Genomic DNA, 17805 nt, shown 5'->3' on the forward strand with positions numbered 1-17805 from the left:
AAGCCTTAAAATTCGTCATGTGACTGACATTCTAAAACTAAGAACTTACTCTTGACATAATTAGTACAAGTCTCTCAAATACTTGCATATTTTTTGGGAATGGTGTTTTAGCGCTGCTGTCTTTATTGATGGAGTAGACTGCCCTATTCTTGACCACAATTCGTCTGTGATTGTGTGTAACACTGGTGCTCATGCTACTAGCGGCAAATTCGATGTGAAAGTTGTTTTAGGAACCGATGGACTCGCCACAACTCAGGTACTGTACATGAACTAGGTCAGTCTCACCGGAAGCCTTATCAATGTGACTAAGTTTGAAAAATCTTTTCCTTCAAGCAAAAAAGCACTATTGTCTATGTTATAATATGAGAACATCAAAAAAGCACTATTGTCTATGTTATAATATGAGAACATCAAAAAAGCATTATTGTCTATGTTATAATATGAGGACATCAAATAAGCTTTATTTACAAAAGGTCATAACGCAGGCTTCATATGTTCCTCAATGGTTGTCAGTTTTGAACTTGCAGCTGAATCCAATAAAGAGTGTTAAGATTGTTAGAATGCTGTCCTGTTTTTTTAATGGCACAGTAAGTACAGTCAAACATGGATAACTCGAACTTCACGGGACCGAGCAAGTGTTCGAATTATCAGAGCGTTCAAGTTATCAGAGCACTGTCACAAGTCCATGTATTTACTTATTTATTAGTAGATACATGTACATATACAAAACTATAATATAAATCAAAAGCACAAATGGCTTGTTTCGAATTAAATGCTTCTAATGTAAAGTTTAAAACGTTTTTATCAAAAAGTATAGAGATTTTTCTATCACTTGAGATTGGTTCATTGTTTGAGGTGATGTTATTGCCAGGACGTTTTTTAGATTGACATTGGCAAAACTTGATCGTTGTTGAAATGCTCAAAAGAAAAGACATTTTTTTCTTTTGGGGTTTACCCACGATCAATTTTGCCGTTTTTCTTGAAGTTTATGCAAAGATTACCTTACTTTACCTGGGATTCGTTAAGAGCAACACTCCGAGGCAGTTCAATTAGAAGTTTTACGAGGTTTTACGTACATTCTATATCACTCACGCTTTTTTAATAGATACTTATTGAATGTACACACATATTCTGTGTTTAGGTCAAACGATGAATAGTGTTTTGTAGCTAAGACAACGTATACGTTTAATTACAACAATTTTTAAGACGTTTTAAACATTCAATATTCCAACGTGGATTCAACGTCGGAAAACTATTCATCACGGGCTAGCTGGGTTACGCCACGCACTCAAGGATTTTTGCCACGCACATACAAAGCAAAAACAACATGCGATTTTTGTTTCGTATGTGCGTGGCGAAAATCCTTGCACGCGTGACCCGGCTAGCCCGTGCTATTCATCGTATAACAGTATAAATCAAATTTCACCAAACCTTTAGAAAAGTCGTTGACAAAAATATTTTGCCGATGGTGGTAATAACGACGATTATGAATTACGAAAAGATGAGCGTTTAGCTCTATGGCTTTGAATAAAGTGATTTTCTAAAGCGATAACAACCGATTCGGTAGCCGTTGGGCAAAAAAACAGTTCGAATTAACAGTGTTGAGTTCGAGTTATATATTGCAATTTATCATTACGTGGGAACGGACCAAAGAAACCGTTCGAATTAACCATGTGTTCGAGCTATCCGTGGGTGAGTTATCCATGTTTGGCTGTACTACCTAGTTAAAGCCGGATACAATTGAACCTCTACTTATGATTTTGTCAATATATACATTATCCAACATACAATGCAAATGTTGACCAAATCTTTAGTTTTATGCCTAAATAATTTTTAACACATAGTATTCACACTTTCACAAAACAATACAGTGTTGTGAGGGAATGTGAAGAAGCTTGGTAAAAGTTGGCAATGAAGCAGGAACATGCAAAAGTAATACAACGGTTTCTAATACTTGTAGAAAAATTTTGAGCTATTCTATGCATGAATGTAAACTAGTGCATACAATCAACTGTCATACATGAGCTTATATTAGCTAAATGTATGCTTTATTAGTTACATGAGCTTGTGATATTTGTCTGTGTCACACATCAGCTACATGAGTTTATGTTAGTGACCTGTGTGCTCCATCAGTTGAAGTGCTCCCCACAAAGTCTTAATAAATTTTATTGATTGGACTATTTAGGATCACTTTGAGTTTTACTATATTGATGTCTGGTCATCACGTTTCACTTGGGGCGGTTACCCTCTTCCTGCTAAGGGCGAGATAGTTGTTGTTCGATCTGGACAAACATTGTTGCTGGATATGGACACTCCAATTCTTAAAGTCCTTCTCATTCAGGGTTAGTGGTTCAACTGTTATCTTTTTTTCGAAGCAATCCATTCCGTAATAAAAATATTCAATAGCATAATTACTGTAGGAATAACTGCATTAATTTTCATAGTTATTATTAGAAGAAAATTGGAAAACTGAAATATTAATAATAATGATAACAGCAAAATAATCAAATCATATTAGTATACACCGTTGTAATAATGTTTAGCTGGCAGTTGAGGAAAAAAGACCACGGTTGACAAATCCGAAATTGACTTGAATTTAAATTAGCAAATCAAAAGGCAATCGCTTTCTAAAACTGCAGTCTTCTGCCAGACTTCTTCAGCTAGTAGCTTGAGCACACTTTTTGATACAATAACATTAGGATTTCACTCAGGAAATCCTTTTCCTTAAATCGAGTCAATATATTTGACACATGCTTTTAATAGCATGAACAATTAGTTCAACATAATAAGGTTAGTTTGAAACCTTTTTTTACTGCTCATATCAGACAATGTGTGTTTGTTAGGGCTGTACTTACTAAAACTTCCAAAATTATATTGCCATAAATATATTAACAGTTAATGTGAATAGACAGCAATCGTTGAGAATGTTCTTTGCTGTATTGTTTTGGTCTGTATAGCAAATATCATTTAAAAGATATCATTTATTTTAAATGGATAGTGAGGAAAACAATCTTATCTTGGATATCTGTTTATATACATAATCACTAGAAACCACTGTCCTAATATTTCCCTAATGAGCTTATAATTTGTTTTTAAAGGGGGTAAGCTGGTGTTTGATGAGAAAAATGTAGAGCTAAATGCAGAGAATATTCTTATTACTGATGGAGGTATTCTGGAGGTAAGAGGAATATGTTTTTCTTTTTTCAACTAGACATTGACTTTGATATGATGATCTTGCTAACACATAACCATAAAAGTAGAAGTTGCAGTTCTGTGCAAGATCAAACTGCTTGAAGAAATATGAATGTTAGTTACAGAAACTGATGTTGCATACTAGGATATATTAATATTACCTAAACTACATAGGTTGTGTGTTACATACCAAGATATATAATTATATATTTCGGTGTATGTCTGTTTAGTGATAGAGCTTTTTTGGAATGAAAAATCCGCAGCACACTGGATTTGAACTCGGAACCTTCAGTTCTGCAGACCTACCTGCTGCCATCCGATACACAACACTGTCTACCTGGCTATACTGTGGAATAAATTGTGCACATAAATATTACACTTTACATAGATTATTAAAGTTAACACTTCATCTAGCGTCATGCGTGAAGTCCTACAAAAAAATGTGTGCCCATTCGTCAATAAAGATGCTTAAAGTCACATGGCCAACAAGGTTATAAATGTATATACATATATATACATGTATATGTATATATATATATATATATATGAATTGTTTCCTCACCCCGGTTAACCCGTATGGGTGGTAGTTTCTGCTCTAACTCGGGTTTCCTACCAGAGACCTGGGAGTTTGAGCACTCGCCTCAAGATCTTAGTTGTTCCCAATAGCACACTTTTCTGCAACTCACCTGAGTTGATTGCTGTTGGTATCTGGGCAAGCCACGATTGATGTGCCGGTGTTATTGCACCCAGTGCCCCAATGACTACTGAGATTACAGTTGTTCTTACATCCCAGCATTTTTCAATCTCTTCTCCAAGAGGGAGATATTTCTCTACCTTTTCTTTTTCTTTGCTGGCTATATTGTAGTCATTGGGTACTGCTATATCTATTATAGTAGTTCTCTTGTTCTCCTTGTCCACCACCACTATATATGGTTGGTTTGCCAAGACATGCTTGTCAGTCTGGATGTAGAAGTCCCAGAGGGTCTTAGCGCGGTCATTTTCATTGACCTTACCAGGAGCTTCCCACCGGTGTTGTGGTTTAGTAAGGCCATACTCGTCACATAGCCTTCTATACACAACACCTGTGACGTGATTATGCCGCTCAGTGTATGCGTTTCCTGCTAGCTGCTTGCATCCACTGATGATGTGTTGGATGGTCTCACGTGCATCTTTGCACAGTCTGCATCTAGGATCGTCTCTAGTGTGATAGATTTCTGTCTGGAGTTGCCTTTTTGGGAGCACTTGCTGCTGGGCTGCCATGATTAGCGACTCTGTATTGGCCGTTAGGTTTCCTTTGTTCAGCCACATATATGTCTGGTGAAGATCGCCAACCTTAGATATTTGTCGGTGGTAAGCACCATGAAGAGGTTTCGTGTGCCAGCCAATTTCCTCATCATCAGGGCGAAGGTCCATTGTAAGAGCAGTCGATTGAAATTCAGCTAGCAACTTATCTGAAGTGGCCATGGAGGCTGCATAGGCTTTGATGCTTTGCTCTTCCACTTTCACTGTCTGCTGTACACTTTTGAGTCCCCTACCGCCATATACTCGATATATATATATATATATATATATATATATATATAGTGAAACTCGGATAACTTGCCCTCGGATAGCTTGAACACATGGTTAACTCAAATGGATTTGTTTGGTTCATTTCCACGCAATGATAAACTGCTTTAGATAACTCGACTTTAACTTTGTTAACTCGAACACTTTTTTGCCCAACAGCTACCGAGATGGTTGTTATTGCTTTAGAATATCACTTTATCCCAAGCCATAGAGATAAACATCAACTTTTAGTAGTTCTTAGGCGTCATTATTAAGACTATCGGCAAAATACTTTTGGTAAAGACTTTTCTAAAGGTTTGCAAAAAATCAAATATTACCAAACATCTGCATATGGGATAGCCCTTCAAAAGCAAGGGAAGCGAGGTAACCTTCGGATAAACTTAAAGAAAAATCGGCAAAATTGGTTTTTGTTAAAACACTCAAAAAAGTCTTTTTTCTGAGTGCTTCAACTGCAATCAAATTTTGCCTATTTTAATCTGAAAACGTCCTGGCAGTCACATCACCTAAAATGAACAAACAAATCCAAAGTAATAGGAAAATATTTATACTTTCTGATAAAAGGTGTTAAAACATTACATGAGAGGCTCCGTTAACTTGCAACAAGCATTCTATGCTTTTGATTTATATATATATATATACAATATACAAACTATAGTTTGTATATGTACTGATAAATACATGCACTTGTGACAGTGTTCTCATAACTTGAATGCTATGATAACTCGAACACTTTCTTTCGGTTCTGTGAAGTTCGAGTTAGCCGAGTTTTACTATATATATATCTTTCAAAGTTTGTGTATATGTGTGTATGTCCAGTTATAAATCTTGAAAATGATAATCCGCATTCTGATGGATTTGAATTGAGATTTGACTGCTGCCGCAGGTTTAAAAATCCAGTTGCTCTACCACTGAGCCATAGAATACATAATCGTCGAAGACCTTATCTTATACTCTAGTACTGTGCGCACACGGTAAATATATTAGCAATGCTCCCACACGTTACGATTCCCCTTGTCACGAAATATTTTTCGCAAAGCTCAATTACTATATATGGGGTCCAGGCCAATTCTTTTTATGCAGACAATTTTATTTTTACTCTGAGATGAGCCTCGACATTTTCTCTCCATTCGATCAGACACAGGCAGTACGATATCTCATTTTTACATTTGTACCGTTATCGAGAGGTACCAGTATCGTCGTATTCAAAGTTTTGATGAATAGCTTCGGGTAGAACAGTAACCTTTTTATATGCACACACTTCTATGCAAGAATTGTTATTATTGATTTAACATATTCAGAGTTTTTATTTTGCTTCCTCAGTTCGCATTAATTGTATCATTACCAAATCTTCTTTTATTGTAATCTTAGCAAAACTGACTAAATTGAGCTATTGCCTGCTAATTGTTTTACATTTACATCTAAACCCTTTTATGGTTGTTTTATCTTTTTAAGTTTGTTTGACCTGCACAAAACATTTTCCTCATGATATGAAGTTTGAAAGTTATGGTTGTTTGACAAAGTTTGGAAACCTCTACAGTTGTTTTTATTTTCTCTTAAATTATTTCAACTGCACAAAACACTTTTCTCATGATATCTAGTGTGAAAGGTACAATGGCAAATGTTGTTATATGTTACATTTAAATCAATTTTCTGGCCAAAGGCTTTTTTTTACCCGGGCAATGCCGAATAGCACAGCTAGTTATATATATAAATATATATTTATATATATACATGTACCTATATATGTTATATATTTACTGTATACATATGCATACTGTATACATATATATACTGTATACATATACATGTGTATATATACATTATATGCATATAAGGTATATATATGTATATAATATACATATTAATGTATATATATAACATTATACACATTATGCACATAACATATACATATACTGTATAACAATATACACATAGAAAATTGTGACGTCTTACCTACATTATTTTTTGTTGAGCATATACAAATGTATACAGTATATATATGTATACAGGTTCACTTGTATATGTTTATGTTCATGTTTGCGTATGTAGGTTCACTCTTTTACTCACAAAACACACCTGGTATAAGATTACCACAATTTGCAATCATTATTCATTGAAAGATCTTAACCACTTACTTTTAGGTAATAGCCATGGTATTCAGGCACTTGTAGAGAATTCGTAGAGAACTCGTAGAGAACTCGTAGGGAACTCGTAGGGAACTTGTAGAGAACTCGTAGAGAACTCGTAGAGAACTGAGACACAGTGTGAAATATTAGAGACAAACATTTGAGTCTTCTAGGTAGTTCATCTTCATAAACGATGTATGTTTTACTAATAACAGTAAAACGTGAAATAATAGTCGGACATGAGTGCGATAAACGATGTACATTTTACTAATAACAGTAAAACGTGAAATAATAGTCGGACATGAGTGCGATAAACGATGTACATTTTACTAATAACAGTAAAACATGAAATAATAGTCGGACATGAGTGCGATAAACGATGTACATTTCACTAATAACAGTAAAACATGAAATAATAGTCGGACATGAGTGCGATAAACGATGTACATTTCACTAATAACAGTAAAACGTGAAATAATCGTCGGACATGAGTGCGATAAACGATGTATGTTTTACTAATAACAGTAAAACGTGAAATAATTGTCGGACATGAGTGCGATAAACGATGTACATTTTACTAATAACAGTAAAACATGAAATAATAGTCGGACATGAGTGCGATAAACGATGTACATTTTACTAATAACAGTAAAACGTGAAATAATAGTCGGACATGAGTGCATGCACTCACCACACTTACACCTGAGGGAGTATGCAAGCCATTGCCATCATGGCTTTGTTCTAGTTTAAGCTGCTATTAAAGTATTTTCATAATCATAGATAGCAATTTACGAAGCTTGGAGTCTTATTTTTATCTTCCATGTAGTTTTTAGGCTCTCCAAAGTTGATGTTCATTAATATTGATGCTTTTGAATCATTTTTAGTTTTTTATAACCTACTTGAAACATCTTTTGTAGGTTGGAACAGAAGATGAGCCATTCCAGCATAAAGCTATCATCACTTTACACGGTCACCTCAGATCCTTGGAAATGCCCATATATGGAGCTAAAACTCTTGCACTTAGAAATGGCACTCTAGACTTACATGGTAAACATCTTTTCTCATTGCTTTCTTTTTGTTTTTGTAATATTAACGTGAAACAGACGGGTTGCCCATATTTGTACAATAAATTAAATTTATTATAAGTTTTGCCTTCACTTTTGCTATAAAATCACCGCTTACAGCATTATTTTCACAATCAATTCATATAGGCGTGTATATGGATAGATTGTTCAAATTTGAAAAGCATAGTAGATGTCATGCTACTAATGTTTTTAAATTGACCAGCTTTTATAACATTTTGGTTATTGTTTTATTTACTCGCAATCCAGCATGAAAATTGTTTTTCCCTTGTCTACAATGCTCTACAAAAATAAGCCCATTTGCCAAGTAATTATTTCACAGGTAGAACAATAAAATAGTGGTGAGTCGGTGAAAGGCTCCAGGCTCAGAGGCATCCCATCTTAGAAACAAACCATATCTCACCTTGTCTCACTCCCGTAACTGCATATTCTTGTCAAAACAATTAAATTTACATTCGTTTTACTGTTTTACTTTTAAATTTACACTGCTTTTTTGTGCAACTAGGAAGGAACATTGGCCAATTAAAACCACTAACAGCTACAAATTAGCATTTAAATACTTTGAAAATGTTCCTTTAATTAAAGTCTTTATCGTTGCTATTTTATTGTATTACATGAGCTTTAGCGTTTCAGGATTTTTTTGGGAAATTAAAAAGTTCCACGTTCCATTGCTTTTTTCAAGGCAGGTAGTTTCAAGCGCTGCCAAAATAATGCATTTATTATTATCATTGATACTGCAAAAGTGCTATGCAAACAGTTTTTGTGAATTTATCTACAACATTATACACATTGAAAATTACAACAATTACCTACGTTATTTTTTGTTGGGCTTATTATGATTTTGTGTAAATTACGCTTGCAGGCATTCCTAAGGTGTCATGGACAGTGCTTGGAAGCTCTGCTAATGCTGGTGATTTTGAGATCGTACTACAACAGCCAGTTGACTGGGAGGTTGGAGATGAAATTGCTATAGCCTCTACTGGCTACAGACACTCGCAGAAGGAAAATGAAAAGAGGCAAATTGCAGCAGTATGTAAACAGGATTGTCGCTTGCATATTTGTCAACATATCCTTAAAATTGTATGTAATACAGCCTCTTTATTGCAATAGGTGGAAAGACAGCCTGTTTTGTGGTCAGATGCTAGACTGTGGGACAGCTTTTTCACTCCCGTATTATTAACTGCAGAAATTGGTTAGCCTACCACATATTATAACAGGCAGTGTACGCAGCGATATTAGCCATATGAATTTGCTGTTCTGTCACCATTTATTAAAGGAGGTACAAGAGATTTTCTTTAGGATATAGCCTACTGATGGGTTATTAATTTTTAATTAATTTTTTGGAAATTTCATGTATCTTACAGGATGAATGTAAGTCTAGCCATGCCTAGGTGGAAGAATATCTTAATTAATGTACAATGTAATTGTGATGTAGGCAATTTGCTCGCAGATTTAAATTGTCGATATAACTGTCTATTTGTCGACAAAAAAATTACTAGTCACACAGTCTATTTAGAAGTACAAATAGGCGAGTTCACATCCCTTTTGTTGTAGGATGAGCTGTATTTGTATACAGAATAACATTTGATAGTTTTAACCAACTAGCGTTTGATTGCTAGGTACATTGTATCCTCTGATTGCTAGGTATCTTCTAGGTAAACCTCGGAGGGAGGTTTTCTACTGCAATTTTGTTTTATGCACACATACTTTTTGAGCTTTTGGTAAAGACAGTCTATTAAATAACTTCAAAAGTTTTATGATTTTATGAACCTAGTCCTCTGACTGGTCTCTGTGTATAAACCTGTATGCTGAGTAGGGAGGCTACACCTCTTTTTTACCGTTTTGATGAAAAGGTCCAAATCAGTCTTATTGCAGCCAAATTTATTATAAAGTGGAAATGTAGCGCTATCATAATTTGCTCTTACTAAGAAACAGGTTAACTTTTTAAAGAGACCTTGGGGTCACAACCGAAAACTTTTAGAGTGACTGAGCAAAAAGTTCATACAAGTTTTACCACACTTCTCTAGTCTATCTTAATTTGAGTGGTTGAACCAGATCCTTATTTAAAAACATTACCTTCGTCATCTATTTTGTTACTGTCCGTTGTATGGTGATATCGGCAATCTTTAGCCACAATCAGTAGATGCAGACAAAATGTTGTACAGTTGCATTTGGGCTTCTTGCAAGGTATCATCAGATGGACGCACTATAACTTTGAATGAAAGTCTCACGTATTCACACATCGGGGAAACACGAGACCTTGGTGGAGGTCACATGCTTGAGATGAGAGCAGAGGTCGGACTACTCTCTCACAATGTCCTAGTCAGAGGATCTATCAACCATCAGTGGGATGAAACAATAGAGGCGTGTGAAGCCGGATTTGACACAGGTATTATATGCGCAATAGCATGATATAGACAAGTGTTAAAAAGGACAATGACTCAGTTTCTGTGAGACCTTGCTTTTTAGTTAAGTAGATAATATATTGTATGTCGCTGACATGCTGTACTGTAGCTTGTAAGTCTCTTTGACTAAAACACCTGGCTTGCAAATGACAGGTTCGGATTCAATTTCCACAAAATTAAACGGTGATAATAAGAATGATACTGTACCATAAAGTGCTTTTTGCAACTTTGGACGTCATCGGTCATATAGGTTCCACTGCTAGTAAACTCAAACATGTCTAGCCAAGACCACAGAGCCATTGTTTTTGCAACGATTCTCCTAAAAACAAGCACAATCTCTGTTTGCAGTAAGCTACACAGATATCACACTTGATTTTCAAAACAATAGCAGTCTTCAAAAATAATAGCAAAACAAAATCTTCATAAACTTGAAAAGCATTGCAAAGCAGATTCAAAAGACTCTTCCAAACTTTTGTCATTACAAAGCAGCCTATCAACTATTATTCTACCATTCACGTTCACTATGTTTCCATGTTGCAGTTAATCACCGAGTTTATGTCATCTACAAAATGGACAGCAAAAACCTGCAAGCCACACGTGTTTTGTTTTTTTAAAATTTTCATTGAATATTTCACTCTTGCGATGAAGATAAAAATGACACTGGCGAATGATGTGCAAAAATACCGTGCGAGCTATTCCATTTTGAACATTTGAACATTTCAGTTGCTCCTAATTTGAAAGCGAGCTGCTAAGCGAGACAAGAGTGTGCCGCTATGACCTCTGATGTAGAAATCCTTATGTTTTTAACAAAGCACCCGCATTAATCCGCATCATACAAATGTCTATTAAAACACTTATCACACAGTAACTCAACATGTGCGTGATTCCAAATATGCTAAATAGAACGATAGTGATTAGGAAAGATAAAGGAAATTGATCCTTCACGTCTCGTTGCTGTTTAAGATTTTTTTGTCAGCCATCTTGTAACTCTTAAAGCTGCAGGTACACAAAGTGAATGCTTAATATGTTTTTATATGACTTTTTCAGGTCAGTTTGCAACCCAAACATGCTTCCAGGGAAGATTCGGAGAAGAAATGGGAAGTGATGAGTTTGGTGGAGCAATTATGATGCACTCTCCAGTGCTAGATGAAAACTGGGTCATCGGGCGTCTCTCCCATATTGAAGTCACACATGCCGGTTTGTTTTTGTTTTAACGAAGTAAATTTTATAAATTTTATTGTTGTTATGACTGGTAGCATTTTATCGTCTGCAGTCTTTTACATTAAGTCATTGGCTTCTTTTGGTCTATTGTTTGACTATTTTGCCTCGCTGGGATGTAAGATTCTGTTGAGCATAAGCAGAATTTACTGCACATGCTCCAGATATGTCTACTTGGAAGTAGTTTAAAGAGTTCATCTCACTATTATATAGTGTGGATTTTACATTTTTCCTGATTTTCACCAAAACTATTATTAACACAACATCCAATGTGTAACTGATGCTCAACTACTAGCTGTTGTTATTGGGGACAACTCTTTGTCATGACCAGTGATTTTGACCATGTATTCACAGTTGTAAATATATATGCGATAAAATTTATTATACAGGCCAGGCCTTTAGACTGGGTAGATACCCTATTCATTTCCACCTGAATGGTCACCAAAGCATCTCATATGTAAAAGGCTGCAGCATACACAGGACCTTCAACCGAGCTATCAATATACACAACACCCATGACGTCCTCATTGAGAACAATGTGATCTATCACATTAAGGGAGGTGCACTCTTTCTTGAAGACAGCATTGAAACAGGTGCGTAAAACTTGTAAAAATATTAATTCAACTTCCTTTTGCAAGCATTTACAAGAAATTGGTTTCAAGCATAAATTTAATATCATTTGCATGGTTCAATGGTTTTGACCGTACATATTGAAAATACATTTTTTAGCGAAATGGTGAAACAGCTTTTGTCAAATTTTATAAATCATCAGCAAAGTTGCTCAGGATACCTATTTGGAGGGGAATGTCTTTAAATTTATGAAGGAACAACCAAACTTTTCTTCAGCAGGCCTACGTATAATTCTAACTAAAAGTCAAGAAGAATAGGAATTAAATTGTCAATATTAACACAGCCAATAAATCAATAAATAAGTCTGGCTCTAGTTGGAATGCTAATTTAAATGGTTAATAAATTTAAATTTCATGGTCATGTTTTAATCAAATGTATAACCCATCAGCTGAGCCATGACAAGAATGACGTATTGTGGTAACCTATTTCTATGATTCTCAAATAAGTTCATCTTTTTTTCAACAATATTGGTGTAGGTTGTATATGTGTCAATAAATTTGTATGGTCAGTTATGCTTTCAAATAATCATTTGTTTCATTTTAAATGATAATAAATTTAGGCCAATAAAGGCAAGATAGCTTTTTCAGCTACTTTGAAAATTTGAGAAACCAAAACTAAATGAAAGCTGTTTGGAAACCAGATGATCATCTGGTATGTAGCTTAAGTGCCATCAAATGTGAATGCTAATATTAATTCTAATTTTGTTGGTTTCCAAAAAAGTATGGCGGTTTTTACCCAACTCCTTACCAGAGTTATGAGTTGTGCTCGACCACGCCACGCTTAGCGAGCTGTATTAAAATAGGTTCACTATAGAATGTAGAACTTGTTTGACTGAATTTATTTTTCCTATGCAGGAAACATCATACAGTACAACTTGGCTATCTTTGTAACACCCAGCTCAAGTCTCCTCAATGATGATGTAACACCGGCAGCATTTTGGGTTACACACCCTACAAACATCGTTAGGCACAACCATGCTGCTGGAGGCTCACACTTTGGTTTCTGGTAGGTATTGCATGACAGCTTTTTTAAACACGATCAGTTGATGTTGGCTCCAAACAAATGCACTACAACACCCCTTATGGAAAGTTTTTAGAATTTTCTTCAATAGTCTGTTATAGAACAAAATAGTCATTAACCCGGTTGAAGTATGTGAATTTGTTGTGTTAAAATGAAATCCACTTGCATGTAATTAGTTAGGTACCATGAAGTATCATACATATAGAATTCACATTCTACCTGTCAGAAGATGTCTTGATTCTTTCATTTTTTCATTCTGTGATCAGTCTGTAGAGTCTGCGTATGCTGAGTTATTTTAAAAAGATCTATCAATGACATCTTTAATTGTAGAAAAACTAAGTACATTTCACTTTTAGATCAAGGTCTATATGCACTTCTGCTCTTATTTTCATAACTTGATCCCATTTGCATGAGAACACAATTGAAGCTAAGCAGCTCTTCATACATGTAACATCTGAATAGGCTGACCTGATACTGTCAAAAAGCGCTTAACAACACTCACAGTCGTAGTTAGTAGTAGCTAGTAGTAGTTAGTGGTAGTTATTAGTAACTAATAATAGTTAGTAGTCGTTGGAAGTAGCTAGTAATAGCTAGTAGTACTTATTATTAACTATCAGTAGGTAATGGTAGTTCGTAGTAATTAATAGTAGTTAGCCATAGTAGTAGTAGATAGGCATAGTTAGTAGTAGTTAGCCATAGTAAGTAGTAGCTAGTATTAGTTAGTAGTAGTTACTAGTAACTAGTAGTAGTTAGTAGTAGTTTGAAGTAGTTAGTAATAGCTAGCAGTAGTTAATGGTAGTTCACATTAAATAGTAGAAATTATCTATAGTTAGTAGTTGTTAAACATATTAGTAGTAGTTAGGTATAGTTAGTAGTAGCTAACCATATTAGTAGTAGTTAGTCATAGTAAGTAGTAGTTAGCAATGGTTAGTAGTAGTTAGTCATATTTTTGAGTAGTTAGACATAGTAATAGTTTGAATTTATGTGGTTAGCAGTAGTTAACTGCAATTAATAATTTTACAAACTTTCTACAGGTACCGGATGCACACACACCCAACAGGTCCTTCTGTAGATTCTTCTCTTTGTCCTAAAAATGCTCCTCTCGGAGAGTTCAAGAACAACACCGCTCATTCCCTAGGCTGGTTTGGGCTCTGGACCTTTCCAGACTATTTCCCTATGGATGGTATGGTCCTTGACTTTTCTAATACAACCTATTTCCTTATTGGGTACATTGTGTAGCTAAGAAAGAGTGGATATTGAATGATCTTTGAACTTTGACAATGGTTTTTATAGGTGTTTTATACATTCCCATAATCTTTTTTGCTTATTTGGACAAAGTAAAATTAGGACAGCCATAGAAAAATTTCAACATATAATTTTTGAGACAAGAGTTTATATGGTTGTTTGAGTTACCTCTAAATGTCATACATCTATTTATGTTAATATGTCTGCACACTCACTCTCTCTATTTGCTCAGAAAATGCATTTTTAGAGCATCTACCGTGATTTCTTGGCATTTACATACAAGGCTTCTTTTTTAATTAAAATTTTTTATGTAGGTAATGGAGTGTGCTCATGGAGACGCAATAGCATCCCCGCGGTCTTTGAGACACTGACTGCATGGCATTGTGAAAAAGGTGCTGAGTGGGTAAATGGAGGAGACCTTCAGTTTGATGGATTTGTGATGGCAAACAATGAGAAGGCTGGTAAGCATCTTTATTAATAAATCCCCATTGTCATTGTGTGCGCGCGTACTTGTGCATGTGCGTATACTGTGCAATACTATACATACAATATACTATACTATACAATACTATACATATACATGTGCAATACTTGGGTATAATTAGCCTAGTTAATAATAACTACTAACATCACCAAGAATCCGCGCAAGAGAGGCTTTTAAACCAGTAGGAGCATCAGCATTGTTTATGAGTTTCAATTAATAGGCAATGTGCATAGTAGCGAGTAAATTTGTGGTACTTTACATATGAAAAAAAATCAGTTGTATATCAAGGTTATAATTGTATACTTAGTAATTGAGAGTGATCACACTCAAACTTTTGATAGTAAATGAGCTATAGTCAGATCTCAAATTACAATCATCTCAATAAGCAAATTTTTCAACAATTTGAACAAATATTTGTCTCATCATGAAAGTAATTTCCACTATACAGCTTTCAAAGCTTTTTTACTTGTAGCAGTTTTGTAACCCTGTACATGCATTCATGTACACAGTTTTTCTCCTCATGATTTTATAATATGTACCAGAGTTACAGGCTTTCCTTTTTAACTTACAAAATCATGAGTTTTAAGGAGACTAGTGTGGGTTGCATTAGTAGTGAAAAATAGAGATATGAATTTTGAGAATCAAATCAATAATGGAAGAATATCATCGGACATCTTTAAACCCGCTCCTTAAAAAGTCTCCAGAGCCATCAATTTGTTGTCTTAAGCAAGATAGCAAAATGATAAAAAAAAGCAAACATAGCTGAGTGAAAATGTTGAGCCTGGCTGTTAAATGTAAAGATAAAACTTAGCAAAATACTAAACAAAATAGAAATATATATATATACACATTGTATATACATACTTATATACATATATATATATATATATATGTATATATATATTTTTTTTTGTTTTTTTTGTTTCCTCACCCCGGATATCCCGTATGGGTGGTAAATTCTGCTCTAACTCGGGTCTCCTACCAGAGACCTGGGAGTTTGAGCACTCGCCTCAAGGTCTTAGCTGTTCCCAATAGCGCACTTTTCTGCAACTCACCTGAGTTGATTGTTGTTGGTATTTGGGCAAGCCACATTTATGCGCCGGTGTTATTGCGCCCAGTGCCCCAATGACTACTGGGATTACAGTTGTTCTTACATTCCAGCATTTTTCAATCTCTTCTCCAAGAGGGAGATATTTCTCTACCTTTTCTTTTTCTTTGCTGGCTATATTGTAGTCATTGGGTACTGCTATATCTATTATAGCCCTCTTGTTCTCCTTGTCTACCACCACTATATATATATATATATATATATATATATATATATATATATATATATATATATATATACATATACGTAAGTCATTTCATATTAAGCATTTTTAGTCAAAATTAGACCAGCTCCCTATCTCTACTGATACATTTACACAAGTGGTGCCTGTTGCCTCTGTGGCTATCGCTACACCTGCTGTGGTCTGTCTCTTGGAGTTGCCTATCTCCTGGAGTTGTCTGTCTCTTAGAGTTGTCTATCTTATTGAATTGTTTGTCTCCTGTGGTAGTCTGTATTTAATGTAAATGCAAAGTGACCATACAGCTCTTTTTATTGATCATGACTTCACACAGTTTCTTAATTTCAATTCAGGATTTTAGAGTTTTTTAATTGTATAAATTTAATTTGTTTTAGTGTTCAATTCAGTTCGATAAAGTAATTATTACTACTTTATGACCTGTTTAATGAATTAGATGAAACGAAATGTGTTCTTATATAAATATTTACTCCATCTTATGACCATTTTTGCATACAAAGCAGCTATACGAAAAAATTAGTTTGATATGTCATAGTTTTAGAAATGTCAAATTGGTTGGTTTATTATTAAACAATCATCAAATACCAACTTTCCAAATAGTTTGCATTTTTTCTGCTTTTGCCTAAACCAGTCAAAGTCAACCAGTCTTTTGCCCTATTAACCAGCCTAGTGCCTTCTTTATTAAGGATATGCATACACTCTATTCTACATCCCAATAATTTCCACGAAGTAACGTATCCATCTATCTGTATATTCATATATTATATGTGCCTTTCAAGTTTGGAAGTGTTTACCGGTGAATTGCCCCAATCAAAAACTTGCACCATTTTTGTTCTTACTATGAATATTAGTTGGTGTAGAAATCAATTAGAACTTTCTGCCAGTGACATGAACTCTTGTTCAAGTAAATTCTGTTTATTTTAGGAATTGAAGGCAAGTTGAACCTCCAACACACACAATACTCATTTGATGGACCACTAATAAAAAATTCCGTCATTGCTGCTCAAACAGGAGAAGCAGGTTGTACACACCGGGGAGTCATCCTTCCTTTTAGCTCAGGATTTATGATTCAGTACGTCATTTTCATTACCTAAAATTTACTATATATACATCATGGTTTGCAGTACCTGGAACGATTCAGTGTATTCAAGCAACTAATCCTCACAAATTCCATCTTCTATGTTTTTAAAACTTACTCCTTGTTAAGGATGGCACATCAAAGCTTGTTCTAAATTTATAGCAGAATTATTTGTGGGGGCCATTTAAGCCAAACAGCTTCTTCATATAAATAATAAAGTTCCCAAACACTTGATAATATGTTTTTGCCAACAACTTACCACTGTGTAATTCATGTTTAGTAAGATTTACTTGTCATAGATAGCAAAACAGTCCATCAAATTATATTTTCTGGATTTGATGTTGTTTTATCCTAGTGTTTGAATTACAATGTATATTTTTTATTGAATAATAAAACTTACATCTATTCATGTTGGTTAGCGTTTATCTTTTGCGGTGCATCTTTTTACATCA

The 17805-nt window shown here is 34.8% G+C and overlaps 1 protein-coding gene across 1 annotated transcript in view; it reads left to right on the plus strand.

Moving 5' to 3' along the window:
• LOC137405090 (fibrocystin-L-like) overlaps window positions 1-17805 on the plus strand; it is a 139582-nt gene that overhangs the window by 58253 nt on the left and 63524 nt on the right. The window contains exons 42-53 of the mRNA XM_068091316.1: window positions 112-256; window positions 2186-2342; window positions 3099-3178; window positions 7805-7934; window positions 8832-8998; window positions 10157-10358; window positions 11422-11571; window positions 11982-12185; window positions 13077-13227; window positions 14277-14425; window positions 14802-14948; window positions 17200-17347. Of these exons, the coding sequence (XP_067947417.1) occupies window positions 112-256; window positions 2186-2342; window positions 3099-3178; window positions 7805-7934; window positions 8832-8998; window positions 10157-10358; window positions 11422-11571; window positions 11982-12185; window positions 13077-13227; window positions 14277-14425; window positions 14802-14948; window positions 17200-17347 (1830 nt within the window). The remainder of the gene's footprint in view (window positions 1-111; window positions 257-2185; window positions 2343-3098; window positions 3179-7804; window positions 7935-8831; window positions 8999-10156; window positions 10359-11421; window positions 11572-11981; window positions 12186-13076; window positions 13228-14276; window positions 14426-14801; window positions 14949-17199; window positions 17348-17805) is intronic.

This window comes from Watersipora subatra, chromosome 9 (assembly GCF_963576615.1).
Source record: "Watersipora subatra chromosome 9, tzWatSuba1.1, whole genome shotgun sequence".
In the NCBI taxonomy this organism is placed as follows: Eukaryota; Metazoa; Bryozoa; class Gymnolaemata; order Cheilostomatida; family Watersiporidae; genus Watersipora; species Watersipora subatra.